The sequence below is a fragment of the Callionymus lyra genome, chromosome 1 (assembly GCF_982586985.1).
Source record: "Callionymus lyra chromosome 1, fCalLyr1.hap1.1, whole genome shotgun sequence".
Taxonomy (NCBI): domain Eukaryota; kingdom Metazoa; phylum Chordata; class Actinopteri; order Syngnathiformes; family Callionymidae; genus Callionymus; species Callionymus lyra.
The window spans coordinates 31,173,442-31,194,485 of NC_141818.1; the positions used below are offsets into that span (position 1 = coordinate 31,173,442).

General features: G+C 45.7%; 3 protein-coding genes across 4 annotated transcripts in view; 2 read left to right on the forward strand and 1 right to left on the reverse strand.

Moving 5' to 3' along the window:
- Positions 1-197: 197 nt before the first annotated feature.
- On the forward strand, positions 198-9,408 carry trip10b (thyroid hormone receptor interactor 10b). Its single transcript, XM_087801440.1, has 15 exons — positions 198-357; positions 3,982-4,097; positions 4,154-4,207; positions 4,272-4,419; positions 4,474-4,536; positions 4,614-4,718; positions 4,787-4,915; positions 4,986-5,132; positions 5,203-5,364; positions 5,828-5,851; positions 7,956-8,065; positions 8,143-8,275; positions 8,337-8,401; positions 8,459-8,559; positions 8,628-9,408. Exons 1-15 carry the CDS (start codon positions 334-336, stop codon positions 8,771-8,773), a joined length of 1,527 nt encoding a protein of 508 aa, XP_087657566.1. The 5' UTR covers positions 198-333; the 3' UTR covers positions 8,774-9,408.
- Positions 9,409-9,524: 116 nt separating this feature from the next.
- On the reverse strand, positions 9,525-18,430 carry sh2d3a (SH2 domain containing 3A). The gene is made up of 19 exons (XM_087801485.1): positions 18,309-18,430; positions 17,371-17,488; positions 17,151-17,183; positions 17,027-17,088; positions 16,678-16,835; positions 12,738-12,777; positions 12,569-12,685; positions 12,359-12,502; positions 12,009-12,280; positions 11,859-11,944; positions 11,606-11,725; positions 11,421-11,548; positions 11,204-11,356; positions 10,980-11,141; positions 10,807-10,922; positions 10,560-10,731; positions 10,384-10,495; positions 9,780-9,965; positions 9,525-9,713 (listed from the first exon to the last, which is right to left on the reverse strand). The coding sequence occupies exons 1-19, from the start codon at positions 18,396-18,398 to the stop codon at positions 9,526-9,528; spliced, it is 2,457 nt and encodes an 818-aa protein (XP_087657611.1). The 5' UTR covers positions 18,399-18,430; the 3' UTR covers position 9,525.
- A 701-nt stretch (positions 18,431-19,131) lies between these two features.
- Positions 19,132-21,044, forward strand: part of vav1 (vav guanine nucleotide exchange factor 1) — a 19,098-nt gene continuing 17,185 nt past the window's right edge. The window contains exons 1-3 of one of the 2 annotated variants that reach the window (XM_087801411.1): positions 19,132-19,176; positions 19,306-19,404; positions 20,801-20,917. In XM_087801411.1, coding sequence (XP_087657537.1) covers positions 19,318-19,404; positions 20,801-20,917 — 204 coding nt within the window. In that variant the 5' untranslated portion in view covers positions 19,132-19,176; positions 19,306-19,317. The other variant, XM_087801419.1, reaches the window with a different exon arrangement.

The window sequence follows — 21,044 nt, forward strand, 5'->3', positions numbered from 1 at the left end:
CATATGAAATACGTCCGTTGGCATTATATAACAAGCAAGTGTTCAGGGTGAATCTTAAAACAACGACGGTAAATAATAATAAAGTTTCTCGCGCTTGTAGAAAGTCTGGCGGGAGGTGTGGACAAGCTCCGCCCCTCTAAAATGTCACCGCCTCCTCACACCTAGCCCCGCCCCTCTCCAAGCGTGTTTCAGGAAAAGCCAGAGAATTTTTCTCAGAGAAACTGAAGGAGCAGACTTCCGCCCGACATTTCCTCCGATCTCCTCCTCCTCCTGTCCTTCACCCGGGACTCCTTCTCCTCCGCGGAAACTTCTCCTCCACTCCTCCTGGACATCATGGACTGGGGCACGGACCTGTGGGTGAGTTGACAGCTGACACTTCCCGATAAAAAACCAAACATGCCCACTTGTCATCTTACTTCTCAATCTCAGATCTGATATTTTTATCTGGGTTAAAGCATCCAAAACAAGTGAAGTTTGAAGCTGCGGTGAGATTTCGCAACTGCTGCCGACCGAATACCTGAGTGTGTGTTCATTCGTGCGTGTGTATGTGTGTGTGTGTGTGTGTGTGTGAGAGAGAGAGAGTTTCCTCCATGTTTTCCACAAACTGAGATTAGGTTTATGGCAGGAAGTTGTCGCTTTTCTTCAGTTCAGAGCTATTTTTTTTCTTTTTTTATGACTTGTAGATTGTAAAGAGCAGAAACTCTTATTGAACCTGATGTAGTTTATCTATCGAAATTATCTGAGTTGTTACCACAAGTGTTATCTGAGACACTCCTGCAGCAAAACAAAAATGGCGTCTGGAGTGCAGTATCTTTAAGTCAGTCTGAATCATAAAAAACACAGTTGTCCAAAGATCTCTGTGAGAGACACTGTTCCTCAATGAGTTTTCACATCAGTGGGAACAGGTGAGATGAGATTGATCATCTGGAGATCGAAGAAATTGAGCAGTAACTGATGTTGTTGTTGTTGACATAAAGTGATTGTGTTGTTGTTGTTGTCAACATGTAATAACTGTTGGTATTGGCATAAAGTTGCTGTTGTTGTTAACATGTGATTACTATTGGTATTGGCATATAGTTGTTGTTAACATGTATTTACTGTTAGTATTGGCATATAGTTGCTGTTGTTGTTAACATGTAATAACTGTTAGTATTGCCATATAGTTGCTGTTGTTGTTAACATGTAATTACTGTTAGTATTGGCATATAGTTGCTGTTGTTGTCATCATGTAATTACTGTTGGTATTAGCATATATACGTAGTTGCTGTTGTTGTTAACGTGTATTAACTGTTAATATTGGCATATAGTTGCTGTTGTTGTTAACGTGTATTTACTGTTAGTATTGGCATATAGTTGCTGTTGTTGTTAACATGTAATTACTGTTAGTATTGGCATATAGTTGCTGTTGTTGTCATCATGTAATTACTGTTGGTATTGGCATATACGTAGTTGCTGTTGTTGTTAACGTGTAATAACTGTTGGTATTGGCATATAGTTGTTGTTATCGACATGTAATGACAGTTGGTATTGGCATATAGTTGTTGTTATCGACATGTAATGACAGTTGGTATTGGCATATAGTTGTTGTTGTTAACATGTAATGACAGTTGGTATTGGCATATAGTTGTTGTTGTTGAAATGTAATTACTTTTTGTATTGGCATAAAGTTGTTGTTGTCGACATGTAATTACTGTTGGTATTGGCATATGGTTGTTGTTGTTGTTAACATGTAATTACTGTTTGTGTAATATAGTTGTTGTTGTTGTCAAAATATAATTACTGTTTGTATTGGCATAAAGTTGTTGTTGTCGACATGTAATCACTGCTGTTATAGAGATACAGTCATTGTTGAAGTTGGCATGTAATGAAAGTTGGTACTGGCATATAGTTGTTGTTGTCGACATGTAATTAATGTTTGTATTGGCACATGGTTGTTGTTGTCGACATGTAATTACTGTTGGTAATGGCATATATTTTTTGTTGTCGACATGTAATTACAGTTGGTATTGACATATAGTTGTTGTTGTTGTTGTTGTCGACGTGTAATTACTGTTGGTATTGGCATATAGTTGTTGTTGTTGTTGTTGTTGACGTGTAATCACTGTTGGTATTGGCATATAGTTGTTGTTGTTGTCAACATGTAATTACTGTTGGTATTGGCACATAGTTGTTTATGTCAACATGTAATTACTGTTGGTATTGAAATATAGTTATTGTTGTTGTCAACATGAAATTACTGTTTGTATTGGCACATGGTTGTTGTTGTCGACATGTAATTACTGTTGGTAATGGCATATATTTTTTGTTGTCGACATGTAATTACAGTTGGTATTGGCTTATAGTTGTTGTTGTTGTCGACGTGTAATTACTGTTGGTATTGGCATATAGTTGTTGTTGTTGTCAACATGAAATTACTGTTGGTATTGGCACACAGTTATTGTCAACATGAAAATTACTGTTGGTATTGGCATATAGTTGTTGTTGTTGTTGTTAACATGTAATAACTGTTGGTATTAGCATATAGTTATTGATGTTGTCAACATGTAATTACAGTTGGTATTGGCATATAGTTGCTGTTGTTGTTAACATGTAATAACTGTTGGTATTGGCATATAGTTATTGTTGTCAACATGTAATTACAGTTCGTATTGGCATATAGTTGTTGTTGTCAACATGTAATTACAGTTGGTATTGGCATATAGTTAATGTTGTCAACATGTAATTACAGTTGGTATTGGCATTTAGTTATTGTTGTCAACATGTAATTACAGTTGGTATTGGCATTTAGTTATTGTCGTCAACATGTAATTACTGTTTTATTGACATATAGCTGTTGTTGTCAACATTTAATTACTGTTTTATTGGCATATAGCTGTTGTTGTCAACATGTAATTACTGTTGTATTGGCATATAGTTGTTGTTGACATGTAGTTACATTTGCCATTGTTGACCTGTAATCATGGAATGCAACGACTGCTGTTGATGTCATGTGGTCTAGCGGCTGCAGTTGTGACGTTTCAGTATATATAGTATAGTATATATATAGTAGTAGTAGTATAGTAGAAGGATAGAGACTGTGGTTTCTGAAATGTATCATATATTGTTTGATTCTATCAACTGTTGTTGACCTTTAGAGAATGTTGCTGATGTCTAGTTGTTAACATGCAGCAACTACTGTTGTTTTCCAGCAACTGTTGCTCCTCCACAATTAAAAGGCCCATTAAGGTCCACTCTGGTAACAATTGCAACCAAATCCAGTACATGATCTGATATAGACCTGAACCTGGGATCAGCCAGGCTGGCCTCAGTGAGGGACAAGTTGGACCGGTTCCTGGTCTTAGCGAGGCCCTGAGACGTCACTGGGCGGAGGTTCTCTGTGTGCTAACCATTATCTCATTCCTGAGAATGCACACACACAGAAATACATTCACACACTTACAAACATAATCACTCACACAAACATTCTCTCTTATACACACACACGATCACACACTTTAATGAGCAGCAGATAATCTCACAATGATCCATAATCTTCTAAACTTTTACTTCCTGGTTTAAATCTCTGGAACGTTTGGGTCATTTGTTCAGAGACGTCTCAGTCATCTCCACGACAACCGGCGTGTTCCCATCAGGCCTCTGCCACTCCTCCAAATCCCTCCCCCACCGCACCGACCCCCCCAAACCCCTCAGGACCCCCTTGTGTGACTCACAACTGAAGGTGGAGTTAATGCCTGCGAGTGCTGGTTCTGGTCCAACAGGTTTTAAGCAGGAATGTTCTTATTTTGTGGACACAAAAATCACTGCAGACAACAACCTTTAAGAATTCAAGTTCTGATGTAGAGAAGAAACAGATGTTCCTCCACATTTTTTTAGTCCAAAGAGATCCATGTCGAGTGTCTCATCAGAGGGATGTTCTTACGATGTTTAAGTATATTTCTTGAGTGCGAGGCCCGTTGATACGACCTTCTCTTGGTCTTTCAGGACCAACATGATGTCATCGACAAGCACACACAGTCGGGTCTGGACCTGGTGGAGCGTTACATCAAGTTCGTGAAGGAGCGTTCGGAAATTGAACAGAGTTACGCCAAACAGCTGAGGTGAGCAGCAGCAGGTGAGCCGTCGACGGCCTCGTAACTCTTGCGTTTGTCTGCAGGAGTCTCACCAAGAAGTTCTTTAAACGTGGTGGTAAGGAGGAGCAGGACTGCAGGTGAGGGAAGGAGGCTCAGAGGTGCAGGACCTAGCAGGTCAATCTTCTATCGATCTCTGCTCAGGTTCAGCAACCATGAAGCTTTCCAGAAGGTCCTCAACGAGCTGAACGACTACGCCGGCCAGAGAGAGCTGATCGCCGAGAACATGATGACAGGCATCTGCGCGGAGCTGTCCAAGTACCTGCAGGACCTGAAGCAGGAGAGGAAGACGGTGAGGACGGCGACCTGTCTCCGCTTCTGAGTCCTGAATCTTTGTTTCCTGCAGCACCTCGCCGACACCAAGAAGTCTCAGCAGAACCTAGAGAGCAGCTTCAAGCACCTGGAGAGTGTGAGTGTCATCCATGAGAGACTCGGATGAGTGTGTGAAGGGAGAATTGATGACACTGAGGAGTTATTTTGTTCCAGGCTAAGAAGCGTTTTGCTAAAGAATGGTCAGAAGCGGAAAAGGCAGCTCAACACGCGGAAAAAATCGAACAGGACCTCAACGCAACACGGATAGATGTGGACAAAGTAAACACAAGTTTTCTTCTCTCTTCCTCTTTTTCGTCTTCTCACGCGTGTCTCGTCTGGGTCTTCAGGCCAAGCAGCAGTCGAGCGCTCGCACTCATGCCGCCGAGGAGTGTAAGAGCGAGTACGCCGCTCAGCTGCAGAGATACAACAAAGAGCAGAAGTTCTTCTACTACACAGACATCCCTCAGATCTTCAACGTGAGTGTGATGATGATGATGATGATGTGGCTCCAGACAGCGCTGAGGTGGGTGTGGTCTGTGCATGTAGAAGCTGCAGGACATGGATGAGCGCAGGATTCGCCGCCTGGCGGACGGCTACTGTCAGTTCTCTCACCTTGAGAAGGACGTGATGCCCATCATCTCCAAGTGTCTGGACGAAATACAAGTTGCGGGAGAGAGGATTAACGAGAAGCAGGTCCGGATCAAGGAACGTTGCTCTCTGATCACGGGACCGCTTATGACTCTTTTTTCCGTGTCACCTACAGGACTCAGTTCTTCTCATCGAGCAGCACAAGTCCGGTTTCGAGCGGCCAGGTGACGTGGAGTTTGAGGACTACATGCAGGGAATCAAACCGGCAACTTCGGACTCCAGCCTGCACCCCCCTAAAGTGCGCGCCAAGCTCTGGCCGTTCACCAAGAGACATAAGGTGAGTACGACTTGGCAGATCTGTAAAGACCCGACCAAAGAAGGTTCTCTCGCCATGAGACCAGCAGACAGATCACATTGGTATATTAGACCCTAGAAGTCAACAAAACCACGCCTGGGGCAGTGGGCCATTCCAGCCCAGACTTGTTTACCCTCTTCTGCTGCAACTCAACAGCTTCACTTTACCTTGTTCTTGTTGTCCACTTCTCTCCTGACGTCAACTTCCTTCTGCTTCCTTTCCTTCCTCCGAGTCCCTCCCGCCCCCACACCCTCCCTCCAAGCCAACCCCCTCAATATCCCTCCCTCCCTCCCCTCTCCCTGGACTCAGAAGCATGACTTTGTCAAGAAGATACCTTTCTGTGAACCCTAATATTCATGTCAGTACACAAGCGTGTCAGTGTGTGCGTTCAGGTACAGGTTTGTATTTGTGTGTGTCTCATGCCCTCTCGTTTGTCTCCTCCCAGACGTCACACGCTGAGAAAAACATGGTAACATTTAAATCATTAATCTAACATGTCTGTAATCCGGTGTGGGATTAAAATGAAGGCCTGACGTGTGCACAGAGAAACTTCACCCAGAACCCTCATGTAAATGTGTGTGTGGAGTTTTCCTTTCAAACGCTAGGGGGCGTCTCTTGTGAAGGTCACTGATGGTTTTGACAGAGACACTCTCTTGTTAGTCTGACCTATTATTTTGTGACCTTCCTACACATGTAGAAGTTTTGTCTCAGATAGAGGATACTGCCCATTTCAATTTAGCATATCTTGAATACCTTGTATTCCCATAGTAAGTAAGTAATTGTTCTTTGTATAGCGCTTTTCCAGACCAGGGTCACAAAGCGCTTAAACAATCAAAAAATACCCAATAAAATAAATACTTAAAAGGTCAGTTTTGTCCACATTTAGCTGAAAAGTGTTTTCACTCAGCCATTGTTTGATTTCCAGCAAACAATTGACTAAACTGTTCAGCCTCTGGGGCTCAGTTGGATCAAAAGAGCAGTAGAGCTGGATGTCATCAGCAAAATCGTGGTTAGGAACATCAGGAATCAATATTCAATAAAGTATATCATTTAAAGGGCAAGATAAAACTGATAACACAACAGGAGTTCCAGAAAATCAAGGAAAAGCCTGAATAAATAAAAACGTCTTAAGATGTTTCTTGAAGGAGTCAGTAGATCATCAAACACAGAGGGAGAAGAAGATTGTTCCAAAGCTTAGAAGCAACAGCCTGGAAGGATTTCTCTCCTCTGGTCCTGAACCGTGTTCAGGAACCATCAGTAGATTCTGATCCACAGACCTCAGAGCCCGAGCTGGGGTGTAAGGCTGGATCAGATCACTGATGGAAGGTCTGACCATGAATAGCTCTGAAAGTAAGAACCAGAATTTTACAGTTGATCCTGAAAGAAACTGGAAGCCAGTGAAGAGATTTAAGGATCGTAGAAATGCGAGTTCTTCTACTTGAGCAGGTCAGAATTCTCGCTGCAGAGTTTTGAATCAACTGCAGTTGAGGCAGCTCCTTCTTGTTAAGGCATGAAAACAAACTGTTGCAATAGTCCAGGCGAGAAGACACAAACGCATGGATTACAAGCTCCAGATCATAGTGCAGAGCTCTTAAACCGAATAGCTCTAAGAAGCCGAAGAAAGTTATTAGATGCAACCTATACCGTTATTAGATTCCAGCTATACTGTTGTTATTAGCTTCCAGCCATACTGTTATTAGCTCCCAGCTATACCGTTATTAGCTTCCAGCCATACCGTTATTAGCTCCCAGCTATACCGTTATTAGCTCCCAGCTATACCGTTATTAGCTCCCAGCCATACTGTTTTTAGCTTCGAATTATACTGTTGTTATTAGCTTTCAGCTATACTGTTATTAGCTTCCAGTCATACTGTTATCTCCCAGCTATACCGCTATTAGCGCCCAGCTATACCGTTAATAACTCCCAGCTATACCTTTATTAGCTCCCAGCCATACCGTTATTATCTCCCAGCTATACTGTTATTAGCTTCCAGCCCAAATTTTATTAGCTTCCAGCTATACCATTATTAGCTCTCAGCCATACCGTCATTAGCTCCCAGCCATACTGTTGTTATTAGCTTCCAGCTATACTGTTATTAGCTTCCAGCCATACTGTTATTAGCTTCTAGCTATACCGTTATTAGCTTCCAGCCATACTGTTGTTATTAGCTTCCAGCTATACCATTATTAGCTTCCAGCTATACCGTCATTAGTTTCCAGCCATACTGTCTTCATTAGCTTCCAGCAGCTCTACTTTTGTAGTTAGCTGCTAGCAACACTGTTGATGCTAGTGCTAGTAACACTTGTTAGCATGAACGCCGCTCCACATTCACAGTTGACATAAATTCTGGGTGAACTGACTAATCGACTTCTGTTCTCGATGGAACCACAAATGATTCTCGTCTCAGGCAACAGATCAAGTTCTCCACAGAATCACTCACTTCTTTGTTCTCCCCGGTGACTTTGATCCATCTCTTCCTCACTGTGTTGATCACTCGTCCATGTGAAAAAATGAAGGGTCTAAAGTTCTAAACTGATTCAAATGTAGTGACATCATTATGCATGTTTGTGTAGCCGCCTCCCGCAGAAGACTTCTCTCACCTTCCCCCGGAGCAGAGGAAGAAGAAGCTGCAGGCCAAGATCGACGACATTTCCCGAGATCTGCAGAAAGCTCTGGACGAGAGGTGAAGACTCGACAACCACTAAACACTATCAGGGTTACACACAATCTCACTTTTCTATGTATGTGTGTGTGTGTCAGTGATGCTCTGGAGAAGATGAAGGGTGTGTACCAGCAGAACCCTCAGCTCGGTGACCCGACGAGTCTGGAGCCTCAGATCAGTGAGACCACACAGAACATCGGACGCCTTCGAGGGGAGCTGACCAAATATGAGGTACACATTCTCACACACATACACACACAGGCAAGCAAGCTCACTGTGTGTGTGTCCCCAGACGTGGTTATCAGAAGCTGTGGGCGGAGAAGACTCGTCAAACATCAACAACAACAACATAAAACAGTGAGTGTCGACAGTGTTTCGAGTCAGAGTCCGATCCTGACCTCCCTCTCCCGTCAGTGACTCGGGCGGTCCGACTAACATCTACACAGAGTTTGACGACGAGTTTGACGACGTTGAAACGCCCATCGGTCAGTGCACGGCGCTCTACACCTTCGAGGGTGAGTCCAGTCGCACGCGTCTGTGGTCCAGCCGTGACTCGTCACTGCTGACCAGCATCTGTGTTCAGGGAACAGCGAGGGAACCATCACGATCACGGACGGCGAGCAGCTCAGCATCATGGAGGAGGACAAGGGGGACGGCTGGATGAGGGTGCTCAGGGCGAACGGGGAAGAAGGTTACATCCCGTCGTCCTACGTCAAGGTCGGCCCCTGAAGGTCACTCTTAGTGAATGTGAATTTTGACCTCCTGGGCCTTCAGCTTACCACTGCTGTGAACTGGAATCGAACCACTGACCTCTGGAGGGTTTTTCTTTACATAATTTTTTTTAACTTTTAGCTGCACTGTTAATCTGTCATCGTCGTGGCGACCGGAGCTCAGACCTTTGTTGAAACATTTATTCTCTCACCTACTTTAACATGAGGTCGCTCCAACACTCAGTCAGAGGCCGTGGTTCTCAGAAAAACGACACTAGGCCTCTCTGGTTCCCCTAGCTGAGGTGAGAGGAGCTTTGTCATCTGGACGTGGCTTGGAGTAGATCTGCTGCCCGTCCACATACAGCCGAACCTCCAGAACACACAAGAGCAAGTCTCCGTCCACTCACAATGTGGAGTCGCTCACAAAAGTGTTGCCTTCAGTTGTGCTCGAATATCTCAGATCCCAGAAACTCGAGCTGTTGCCTTCGATAAACCGTGTTTTAATGTCACTCCTCTCTCTAAGAGCTCCCGGTCACATGACCTGCCTCACTTTCTTCTTTTTGTTGGAATGTAAAGAAACCTAAACATGTTTGTATTTCTCACTTTATAAACAACAACGTTCATAGCAATAACAAATAAAAGTTCCACGCAGCAGTTTGTGTCAAAGTTTGTCCATCTCGGAACCGGAATGCTTCCCAGCCCTGGTCGGTTCTGATCCATCAACGCAATGGCGTGCAGAGTGGCTGAGCAAACGTCTGGTTCTGACCCGTTTCAGGTGTCTGGCTCCTCTAGTTCTGACGTCACAGGCTCCAGTTTATCAGAGAGGACGGACAGAATTTTGTCAAACTTCTGGTACCGCTCTGTCCTGTCGGCCTCTGCGCCCGACTGACCCCACAGCAGACGCAAAGCAAACTCCGTCCTGAACGCCTCCAGAAGCTCCGGGACCGGCTGCCAGCCTCCTGTGGATCAAAACCTTTATGAGCGCTTCACGAACACTAGAGACAAGTGGTACCGCGCTACAGTACCGGAGAGCAAGTGGTGTGCATGTTTCTGGTAGTCCTGTGCGTGCAGGGCGGCGCTGCGGGCCGATTGAAGGACGTCATACAGAACCTCACAGCCGTGATCACTGTTCTCCAGTGGGTCCTCGCCCTCCATCGCCATCAGCAGGGGGACCAAGTGAGGAACTGCCAGTGGACCCTCGACCACGGAATCTGAACCAAAAGACACCGGCGACCCGGTTTAAGTTCAGGTATTGAAATGCTGATTTCGTTTTTAGTTAAAAATTGAATTTAATCATTTAAATATTGAAAAGTTGAATTTGTTTCTGTTGTTTCTAATAATTGGATAAAAAAAAGTGCAATATTCAAAATAACTTTTGAATTGAAATTTAATAACTAAAATATTTTTTACAACTTAAATATTTTCTTAATTTGTAGTATTTAAAGGTTGGTATGAAAGTTCCACCAGAAAATACAACTTCCACATCATCACGTGATCATCTGCGCCTCACATGATTAGCTGAATGTTAGCTCAAGTATCGCGGTGCTCTATTGGTATCGTCTCAACATTTGAAATGTGAAAGTCAACCGGTCAACGTTCTGAGTGAAACACAGACTCCCGTTTTCTCACCGTCGCCCTCATTCAGTGACGCCATGAACGGCTTCAGTTTCTTCTCGAACAGCACGGCGCTTTCGGTGTGTTTCCTCCTCAGCGCTTGCCACGTCATCTCCAGCCGCGTGATCTGCACACACACGCGTGTAGAAACCTCAGCAAACGTGTGTGTGTGTTGGTTAATGTGCGAGTACCTGCGGCAGCTCCAGAGCGTTCATGACCGCAGAGAAAGAGAAGAGGTTGTGGATTTGATCCTTCAGCGCTTGAGCCAGACTGATGAGTTTGTGTAGAACTGTCGCTCGCTGCTCGACCGTCCCGGTGCAGCCCAGCACGTCTATAGCCACGCCCAGAGAGATCACGTGATGCCTGCGACACAGAGAGCTTCTGGTCTCAGGAGAACTTTGAGGTTTCGCCGTGTCGTCAACGGACCAGGTGACTTACCTCTCCAGCAGGTCTTGTCTGAGCTGGCCTCCGTGCGGCAGAGTGACCAGCTCCAGGCCCGACTCCACTCCCATGATCTTCCTTTGCTCCTCCGTCACCCCCACGATCCGAGCCACCTGAGGAGGACAGGTGAGTCCCGCTGCCAGTCATGTGACACATCGGGGACATCTCACCTGACAGTCCACACTGAGCATGTGCAGAGCAGTGCTGTGAGCATCCGAGCGGTTGAAGATCTCCTTGAGTGTCAGCAGGACGGCAGGGTCCAAAGGACGGTTGTTGTCCGGCAGCAGCGAGGATTGGAATTGGTCCAACTGGAAACACGAGCGAGTCTCCACCTGAGAGAGAGGTCAGGAGGTGAGGGGGGACACGGAGAAGTGAGGGGCGAGTCAGAACTCACCAGGGGCCTCTGGAAGCTCCAGTCTTTGTCTTCGTGTTTCAACTTTTCAGCCTCCAGGAAACCAAACGAAGTCTCCGTCAGTCGTGCCCGACTCTGCCACTTCTCCTCGGCCCGCAGGCGGTCCACGTGACCCTTGCGGCGAGACACCGGCACCTGAAGACAGACGACAACATTAACAAAACAAACACGTCAAGTGACCAGCAGGTTCGGGGGTTACCTGGACCTCCAGCGTGTCATAGACCGAAGAGGGGTTATACGTGGGGAACATAGCAGAGACTCGCAGAGGTTTGGGGGGCGCTTTAGGGTGCAACTGACCGTCTGACCCTCGTAACGTCACACCGCCACCTGCAGGTGGAAATATGTCAGTACTCAATGAGTGTGTCTCTTGTGTTCGTGTGTTACCTGGAAAGCCGGGGCGAGTGTGTTGAGGTCTTGGACTCAGCAAAGGTTCACTTCCTGTGCGGAACACAGGTGAGATGGGCGCTGGCGCCGATGCTTCTGACTGGGTGTTTGGTGGAGCACCTAGAGGTGGAAGGGATGTCACAGATGAAAGATGACTTGAGAAGAAATGATCGAGAGAGACGCTGCAGTCCAGTGGTTGTAATGACCACCAGGCACTGACCACTGCAGACAAGTGCATGTGTAATGGTCTCACGTGTTCTTAGGTTGCTATCGGACTGGGCTGACTGCAGCGAGGGCCGGCGGCCGATGTTCTCCATGTCAGCAGGCTGACTGCCGCTCCTGCTGACAAGGCAAGTGTGTGAGGTCTGGTTCTGACGGCGCCAAAACTCGCCCGCAGTCTCACCTGAGCAGAGGGTTGACCCGCTGTAGGGCGTCTGCGTGAGCCGAACCGAAGCTGAGTCTCTTGCTGCGCCCCGACTGAGGCTTGTGCTCGCCGCCGCACGACTCCTGTCGCTCGGCAATGACTCGGAGCGGCAAAGTCCGAGTGACCGGGCTGAAGATGACGGCGCCGCTGGCCTTGGAGATGGGTCTGCGCCCACCCACATAGAAACGGATCAGAGCCGGAACATTGTCAAAGCGGTCCTCCTCAAACTGGAACAGTTCACGTGAGTAACCCTGTAACACACACACACACACACACACATCATCACTATCTGAATAACAGAGTCAGCTTCAGGAGGTTGTGGGTCAAACCTGTTTGGGTCGCAGCACGACTCGTATGATCTTGAAGTGCAGTGGTTCATCCCTCCAGAAGCAGCTCAGAACGTAGTCTCCCAGGGCGGAGCTAGAGTCCCGGACCAGGAAGTCCCCATCGCGCTGCAGCTGAGACTCTGCAGCCTGTGCAACACATAAGTTTGAGAGAACCAACTTGGGTGTCAACGGTGCTGTGGGGTGAAGGCCTACCTCGCGGGTCAGCGCCCCGTGGTACCACGCATGACTCTTTGGGTCCTCCGTGTTCATCTTCAGTTCCTCCTCCAGCTCCTTCTTCAGCGAGTCCATCTCTCTGCGACCCCCAAACACCTGCAGCACAAGTCACTCACGGCTCTGCCCTGGAGGAGCGACGGTCACTCACCTTCATCTGGCTCAGGAACACACCGACGCTTCTCCTTTTGCTGCAGAACAAAAAGAGTGAATGAAGCTTCTTTGTTTTCCAGGGCAGGATGGAGCACAGGTCTGTCAGGAAGAACTGACTCAAGAGCCACTTCCTGCTGCAGCTTCCTACTTCCTACCAGGTGACCTTCGACCTATACTGACCTGCTGATGTCTGACATGTTTCACTCAGCAATGACTACGTTGTGCATGTTCATGCACGGCAGCTGGACCAATCAGATCCACACTTGGTTCATGAGACACCAGCGGCTGTCTCTTGAGATGATCAGATCACATGACTAGCTCCACTTTATATAAATCAAACCTGATTGATTTTAACTTAACTGCTCCTTTTAAGTTAAATATTAAAATCCACATGCATTGTTTGACAGGCCGTTTCTACGACAACCGGACAGTCAAAGCTCAACTCAGAATTAACGGTTAAAATGTATTTTTTAAATCATATATTTTCATCAATTAATAATCCAGACATTTCCTCTTAACTACATCTTTAAAACATTTATAATCGTACTTTTTTCAATTCAAATGTTGTTTTTTTCTATTTGATAGTAAAACGGCTGCTGCCATGCACCCTATGACACACAGCTTAGAAAATAAATTTAAAATACCCTTCGGAAACCAAATATAATATAAAGTGAATTTTAAATTGTATACTTTATTTTAGATATTTAGATATTTTATATTATATATTAGAGATATTCTACTTGCCATCATGTATCCATGTATAACAATATATTTAATACATTTTTAATGTTAATTATTGAAACCTACAATAAAGAAAAACAAATGTTTGTTACAGGCAAACATTGAATGTTATAAAATAAATGTCATCTCCATCCGAGTTACTATTGTGTGTTACCCAATACAAATATGTAAATCCATTGGTGACAACATGTATGTTTGAGGTAATGCGTGTCTAACATGATGAGAATGTCATATGTTAATACTTTGATAGTTTAGTTTCAAGTTGACCGTGTGTCACACGGCAGACATGTGGCGGGTGAACGCAGGTGACGTGCAGGTGAGTCGCCGGCGTCAGCTCCGGCTGATGGGCGTTGGTTCGGGTGTCACCTGCGCTGACCCTCAAGAACAACTTTTGGAGAAACTCCTTCATCTAAACTTCTCCACTAACCAAAGCAACCAAAATGAGGAACGTTACTGTCATGGCTGCAGGTAAACCCGGAACCAGGTCACCGTCATAAACGAGATAAGCTTCACGGGAGTTTGAAAGTCGTTGAACGTCCTCAAGTCTCGCGTCAACCCACGAGGTCGTACCTTAGCAGGAAGATATCGAGTCCTACCTGTCGGTCCGGCTCGCTCACTCTTCCACGAACATGTTTCTCTCGATCCGACGGAGGCTTTCGGCGCAGCTGGAGAGGTTCTGACTCCCCTCCTGTCCGCCTCGCCCCTCTCTCCCCCTCCTCCCCCCTAGCGAGTTCTCACAAGTCCGATCCGCCTCCTCCGCCCCGAGGCTCCGCAGCTCCTCTCCGCGGTCTGCTCGCATTCCTCGGATACCGACGCAGTCGCTCACCTGTGGCCGCGAGGGGCGGCTGACGCTGTCACACCGACAGGTTCGGACAGTGTTTGGGTGACGGACATGGTTCGAAGTCGCGCACTGACCCGACACCAGTTGCAGCCAATTAGCGCGCGAGCCTCAGGTGTAGACACACCTTGTCAAAATAAGACTTAAAAAGTCGTGACGGTCATCTTGGACACTTGACTGTTGACTCTCTGCACAAGCGTTGTATTAAAAGTTTACCTCAACAACATGGACTTTATGACCTGAGCTGGTTAATGATTGGATACACACACACACATACACACACATTTACTGTATGCACACACACACACACACACACACACACACACACACACACACACACACACACACACACACACACACACACACACACACACACACACAGACATTTACTATACAAAGTGGAGCCTGAAATTATTCATACCCCCAGGAAAATTTTAATGAGTTATTTTTATTAAAACCAGCAAGTTTGATTTTTTGGATCGGAAAAGACACTCTTGTCTCCCAAGAGATAAAAAGACCATTGCTGTGTCTCTCTCAATTCTTAGTATGCGAAATTTAGTGCGCCATGCACACTAAAGTGTCGTACTAAAACGCCAACAAAACTGAGTATGGTTCGATGGACACTAACCACCCTAAACGGCTGCCATCTTAGTGACGTTTTAAACGGAAGTTACGTTATATGTACTTACAGGTGCATTTTTAGTAGCAGTAGGAGGATGACACGTCTTCGGTGCTGATACCAGCTTAAATATCTCGCGAATATTTCGGTTCTCATATTTTTCTTTATTTCTTTTTCCAAACTTGCAAAACGTGCTGCCAGCAGGTGTCGATAGCGTTCCAACAGTTGGTTGCAACATCGTTAAATAGTAGTAGAAGAAGAAGCTGTTGCCTCAATTCTGGTTAGTGCGTAGCAGCAGTGTTTGATTTGAGACATACTATCTGTGGAGAATTAGCGTACTAGTTAGTATGTTCACTATCCTGATGCATACTAACTTCTGGTATACTAAGAGAAGTATGCGATTTGAGACACAGCACAGGTGTAAGAGGCATCATTAGCTCAGCTTTTTTAATTACATTCGAACACAAAGTGGCGTGTCCAAATTGATTCATACCCTTTGGTGTCACAGTCTACAGTAAAACCCAACGTTCTATACCATTCCAAACAGAACAAGCTGTTCTAAAGCTCAACTACGCAGATCCAGTGGAAACTGTAGTTTTAAGCAACCAAACAGGTGTAAAACAGCATCTCTCTGCATTCTGTTTGGAGACAACCATGGCTAAAACAAAGGAGCTCTCTGAGGACCTACACCCATGTACTGTGGCTACTCAAAAGTCAGGAAAGGGCTAAAAGGCCGTATTTAAATATTCTCAAGTTTCAGTAGCCACAGTGCAAAGTATTGTTAAAAAAGAACAAGACGTTCCACACTGTTGAAAGGACGGAAGCCAAAAGTGACACCTGTGCTGTCCAGGAGGATTGAGAGAGAGTTGAAAAGGAACAAGCATCAGCACCAAGGCCATCCTGGGGAAGCTGAGCTCTGCTGGTGGCAACATCTCGAGGCAGACCAAGGAGGACACAACTTCTCCAGATAAGGTCCACAAAAGCCTGATCCGCCTTTGCAAAGGCTCATGTGGACGAAGAACATTTCTCGTCATCTGTTTTATTTTCAGACGAAATGAAAATGGAATCGTTTGGTCACAATGATGTAGCCTTCATGACACGTAAAAAAAAAAGGAGAGGCCTTCAACCTAAGGAACACCATCCCCACTGTCAAACATGGTGCTGGGAACCTCATCACAGTGAGCGGTACAATGAAAAAAGAGCAGTACATGAAGATTCTCAACAACACCTGTGGACATTTCAGCTCGACCCAAAGTACACAGCAAAAGTCGTGGGTAAACAGCAGACAAAGACATTAACGTTTTGCAGTGGCCCAGTCACTGTCCTGACTTGAACTCAATTAAGAATATGTGGCACGGAGATGAAGATCAGGGCCAGGAGACCATCCAACCCGAAAGAGATAATCTAGGAAATCGTCAGAAATTAAATCGTCAGAAATTATAGGAAGCGTTTGATTGCTGTAATAGCCAACAAAGGCTTTTCTATTGATTATCGAGAAGGGTATGAACAATTTTGCACATGCCACTTTTTGTTCAAGTATAAATAAAAGCTTAGAAATATATGTTTTTTCCGTAATGATGCCTCTTGGTCTTTTCATCTTTTGGGCGATGCCTGTGTCATTCCCGTCAAAAACCAAAAATAACTTGCTGGTTAAATAAAAGTAACTTTTGGGCAAATTTGCTGGGTGTACGAATACATTTGGGCTCCACTATATATATCTATATATATTTATACACATACCTGTGGTTACTGTCATGGTCCCCAAATGTCGGACTTGCAGTCTTGTTTTCATCCAGCGGGCGGAGTTGTGAGCAGGACGCAGAAAGGCGATTTTTCTTGTCAGTGCGCTGCAGACGAGGTAAAACACTCTGACGGAACAGATCCTTCTTTCCCTTCACCTGCAGGGAGACCGGCGTCAGAGTTGGACAGAGATAAGGGAGTCACAGTGTCCGCCCCTGGTCATAATGTTATTGAGATCCCTCAGGTATGTGACTGTGTAAAACTGAGTCCTACAGGATCGTCGTGAGTAGTCAACATGGTAACGGTCTGTAAGACTGTTTGTGGACACGCCTCTTGTGTGTTTGCTCACCAGGTCCATGGATGATCCCAATGAGAACTTCCTGCTCACCCTCCGCTTAGGAGGACCTGCTCCTGCAGACGCCACCAAACACTCAGTTGAAGAAGGAAAGTGACTTGAGTGAACTTCAGCTCACCTTCGTCAAGAGCAGCAGACGTCCAATCGGGAGCTGTAACAAACACACCCTTGAGAAACACCATCATGGTCAAGGCTGCTTAAGCGAGTGCATCAAGCTACATCGTCACCATCTTTATCAGCAAACCGGCAGTTAGCAGTGTAGCGCAGCAGTTAGCATCTAAGAAGCGTTCGCTACTCCAGTGATTAGCGTTACAACATTTCTTTGACAGACGCATCACCTTCATGCGGCTGCAGCAGCTCCCGCTGGCGTGTCAGCTGGGTGAGAATGGTCTCCCGGTGAGATGCTTCCTGGATCCCGACATCCTGCAACTCTGCATCTGTCACGTTCAACAAACCCTGGAGAGAAGAATCAGAGCTATTGGTGTCACTAGTGAACATTAAGTGAGAGGTGATGGAACTTCAATGAGGGAACATAAAGGCGATAGAAGTAAGGGAACATGGAGAAGAAAAGTGAGGTAAGGAAGGAGAAACGCGTAACAGAAGACTGGGAAGATAAATGGATAACGCGAAGGATAGAAGTGAGGGAAACATAAATGAGTAAAGATGGAGAAGAGTAGTTAGGGAACATGACAAAGAGAAGTGAGGGAACATAAGGTAAAGAAAGGAGAAATGTGAAAAAGAAGAATCGGACGATGAATGGATAACACGAAGGATAAAAGTGAGGGATCAGGAATAAGGGAAGTGAGAATGATAAAGGAGAAAATTGGGTACAGGAACGTGAAAAGGATAAATGAAGTAACGTGAAGGATAAGTTAGGGGAAGGGAACCATTTAAAGGAAATAAGGGAAGGGATATAAAGGAGAGAAGAGAGGGAATGTGAAGAAGAGAAGAGAGGGAAAATCAAGGAGAGAAATGAGGGGACATGAAGAGAGCAGTGAGGGACCATGAATGGGATAAGTGAGGGAACAATAAGTAAGGGAACATCAAGAGAGAAGTGAGGGAATAAAAGGGAAGAAGTTAAGGGACATCAAGGAAAGAAGTGATGGAATATGAAGGAGAGAAATGAGGGAATGTGAAGAGAGAGTTGAGGGAACATGGAAAAGAGAAGAGAGGGAACATGAAAAAGTCAGCGGATGTAGTGTCAGATAAAGGTTAAAAGGGAGTGATGGAGGTCAAGAGTTGGCCCTCAAGGATGAGCTGAGAATCTTTGACGCACCTCAAGTCCATAATATTCCCGTTCCAGAGTTTTGGTGTGTTGGCTCAGTCCGATCTGTCGCAGCCACCAGGCGATGGAACGGTTGTTCATGTCTGCAGAGCAGAAGTGGAGGAGCTGGACTGTTGACTCTGCAGCAGGAGCCGGAATGTAACACCAACCTGCTGAGAGGAGCCACACAGCAGATGTGGACCGTCTTCTTCTCGCTGCTGTCGCTTTGGAGTCACTCTTCCCTCGGAACCGGTCCTCCACCGACCAATCAGACGGCTCTGCGGCGTGCAAAACCCCTGACCTGGGAGCCAGTCAGAAGAGAAGAATCCCTGGGTCCTTCCAGGAGGCGGAGAGCCGACAGGTCAGAGCAGATCCCGGCATGTGAGGAGCAAAACAAGTACAAGAGAGCAGATCTGGCACGGCGGGAAGGCTCCCAGCGTTACAGCGACACCTGCTGGCCTATCACCCCAGAACAGACCCTCCTGTGCCAAGGTCATGAGATCTGAGGAGTTGAGATTGTGACAGAATATCCAGATGGATTTAAGATCTGGTTTTCCCATCACACTTCTGCGTAAGGAGCTATGTCATCAGAGACTCGGAGCGGAGCCTGTTACATAAACAGAGCAAGGAGGGACGTGGTTTTCAGATCCCTTCTCAGACCACCAGGGGGCGCACCTGATGACCCTCCAGCAGATGTCATGCTTCCTGCTCATCACTGAGTCTGATGTTCAGTCGTCTCAACACTCACCGTAACCGCAGCAGCTGTGTGTGTGTGTGTGTGTGTGTGTGTGTGTGTGTGTGTGTGTGTGTGTGTGACTGTGTGCAAATCAGGAAAAAGGAAGTTGCAGCGCTGCAGAGCAACAAGCACGGAAGAAGAACCGTAAGATGATGAATTGTGTTGTCCAAAAGAGCTGCTGGTGTTCAGTTCTTGGAAAAATATAATAGTTGTTTCTCGATTTCCTGAGTCAAGTAACTGGGCAGTTGCTCTTCTTGCCTATTTTCTGGCCAGCGGGAAACAACGATGGAGTTGTGGCGCCAGTGTGCTCAGTGGCTCATTGACTGCCGAGTTCTTCCCAAGAACCACCGTGTGACCAGGCCAGATGCCCAGGTAGGTCCTTGTCCACATATACAAGCTCTGGGCGTATTGGCGGTGTTCCTCAAGGGTCGGTCCTCGTACCAACACTGCTGGACACAGTTTTCACACGCTACTGGTCATGACTTGAGTCACAAGGGAAAGATTCAAGATACTATATGGATCTGATGTATGATGGTGTGTTTGTTCAAGTGTCATATAAGTGTGTGACTTGTGAAAGATTTGTGTGTTCAGGTATGTGACCTTTGTATGTTGAAGTGTGTGACCCTGGTGTCTGACATCTGTGTATGCTCATGTGTGTGTTCTGGTGTGTAACTTGTTACTTGTTGTGTGATCAGGTTTGTGATATGTGTGTTTAGATGTGTGTTCAAGAGTTCAAGTGTGTTGTATGTGTGTTCAAGTGTGTTATATGTATATTCAGGTGTGTTATATGTGTTTTACACGTGTGGTCAAGTGTGTTACATGTGTGTTCAGGTGTGTAACATTTGGGTTCAAGTATATTAAATGTGTGTCCAGGTGTGTTACATGTGTGTCCAGGTGTGTAACAAGTGTGGTCAGGTGTATAGCAGGTGTGTTTAAGTGTAAGAAAGTAAAGTAAAGATGTTTCTTGAAGGAGTCATTAGATCCATCAAACACAGAGGGAGAGGAAGATCGTTCCAAAGCTTAGGAACAACAGCCTGGAAGGATTTCTCTCCTCTGGTCCGGAACCGTGTTCAGGAACCATCAGTATATTCTGGTACACAGACCTCAAAGCCCGAGCTGGGGTGTAAGGCTGGATCAGATCACTGATGGAAGGTCTGACCATGAATAGCTCTGAAAGTAAGAACCAGAATTTTAAAGTTGATCCTGAAAGAAACTGGCAGCCAGTGAAGAGTTTTAAGGATCGGGGAAATGTGAGTTCTTCTACTAGAGCAGCTCAGAATTCTCGCTGCAGAGTTTTGTATTTACTGCAGTCGAGACAGCTCCTTCTTGTTAAGACACCAAAATAAACTGTTAGAATAGTCTAAACGAGAAGACACAAACGCATGGATAGTAAAAGTGTGTTACGTGTGTGGTCAGGTGTGTTACATGTAAGTAAGTAAGTAAGTAAGTAATATTTATTTATATAGCGCTTTTCGAGACCAGCATGTGTGGTCAAGTGTGTTAGATGTGTGGTCAGGTGTGTTACATGTGTGGTCAAGTGTGTTAGATGTGTGGTCAGGTGTGTTACATGTGTGGTCAAGTGTGTTAGATGTGTGGTCAAGTGTGTTACATGTGTGGTCAAGTGTGTTACATGTGTGGTCAAGTGTGTTACATGTTTGGTCAAGTGTGGTCAGGTGTGTTACATGTGTGTTCAGGTGTGTTGCATGTGTGTTCTTGTGTGTTACATGTGTGTTCAGGTGTGTTACATATGTGTTGCTTGTGTCTTCAGGTGTGTGATTTAGCACAGGCCCTCAAAGATGGTGTTCTGCTGTGTCAATTACTGAACAACCTGATGCCTCAAGCAGTCAACCTGAGAGAGATCAACCTGCGACCACAGATGTCCCAGGTAACACAAGCACAAACCTTTATTTTCAATAGAATTCCTCCAAAAAAATGACCTCTGATCAGCATCTGTGCTTCATCTGTTAAACATTGTGTGATCAAGAGCGAAGCTAACATTAGCATGTAGCAGC

What these genes read in the sequence shown, in the direction of transcription:
- trip10b (XM_087801440.1), top strand. Translation starts at nt 334, where the DNA reads ATGGACTGGGGCACGGACCTGTGG. An exon ending in ACTGGGGCACGGACCTGTGG is followed by an intron (nt 358 to 3,981) that starts GTGAGTTGACAG and finishes TTGGTCTTTCAG; the next exon opens with GACCAACATGATGTCATCGA. An exon ending in CACGGATAGATGTGGACAAA is followed by an intron (nt 4,719 to 4,786) that starts GTAAACACAAGT and finishes CTGGGTCTTCAG; the next exon opens with GCCAAGCAGCAGTCGAGCGC.
- sh2d3a (XM_087801485.1), bottom strand. Translation starts at nt 18,398, where the DNA reads ATGAACAACCGTTCCATCGCCTGGTGGCTGCGACAGATCGGACTGAGC. An exon ending in CGGGTCAACCCTCTGCTCAG is followed by an intron (nt 11,945 to 12,008) that starts GTGAGACTGCGG and finishes CCTTGTCAGCAG; the next exon opens with GAGCGGCAGTCAGCCTGCTG. An exon ending in CACTCGCCCCGGCTTTCCAG is followed by an intron (nt 11,549 to 11,605) that starts GTAACACACGAA and finishes TTCCACCTGCAG; the next exon opens with GTGGCGGTGTGACGTTACGA.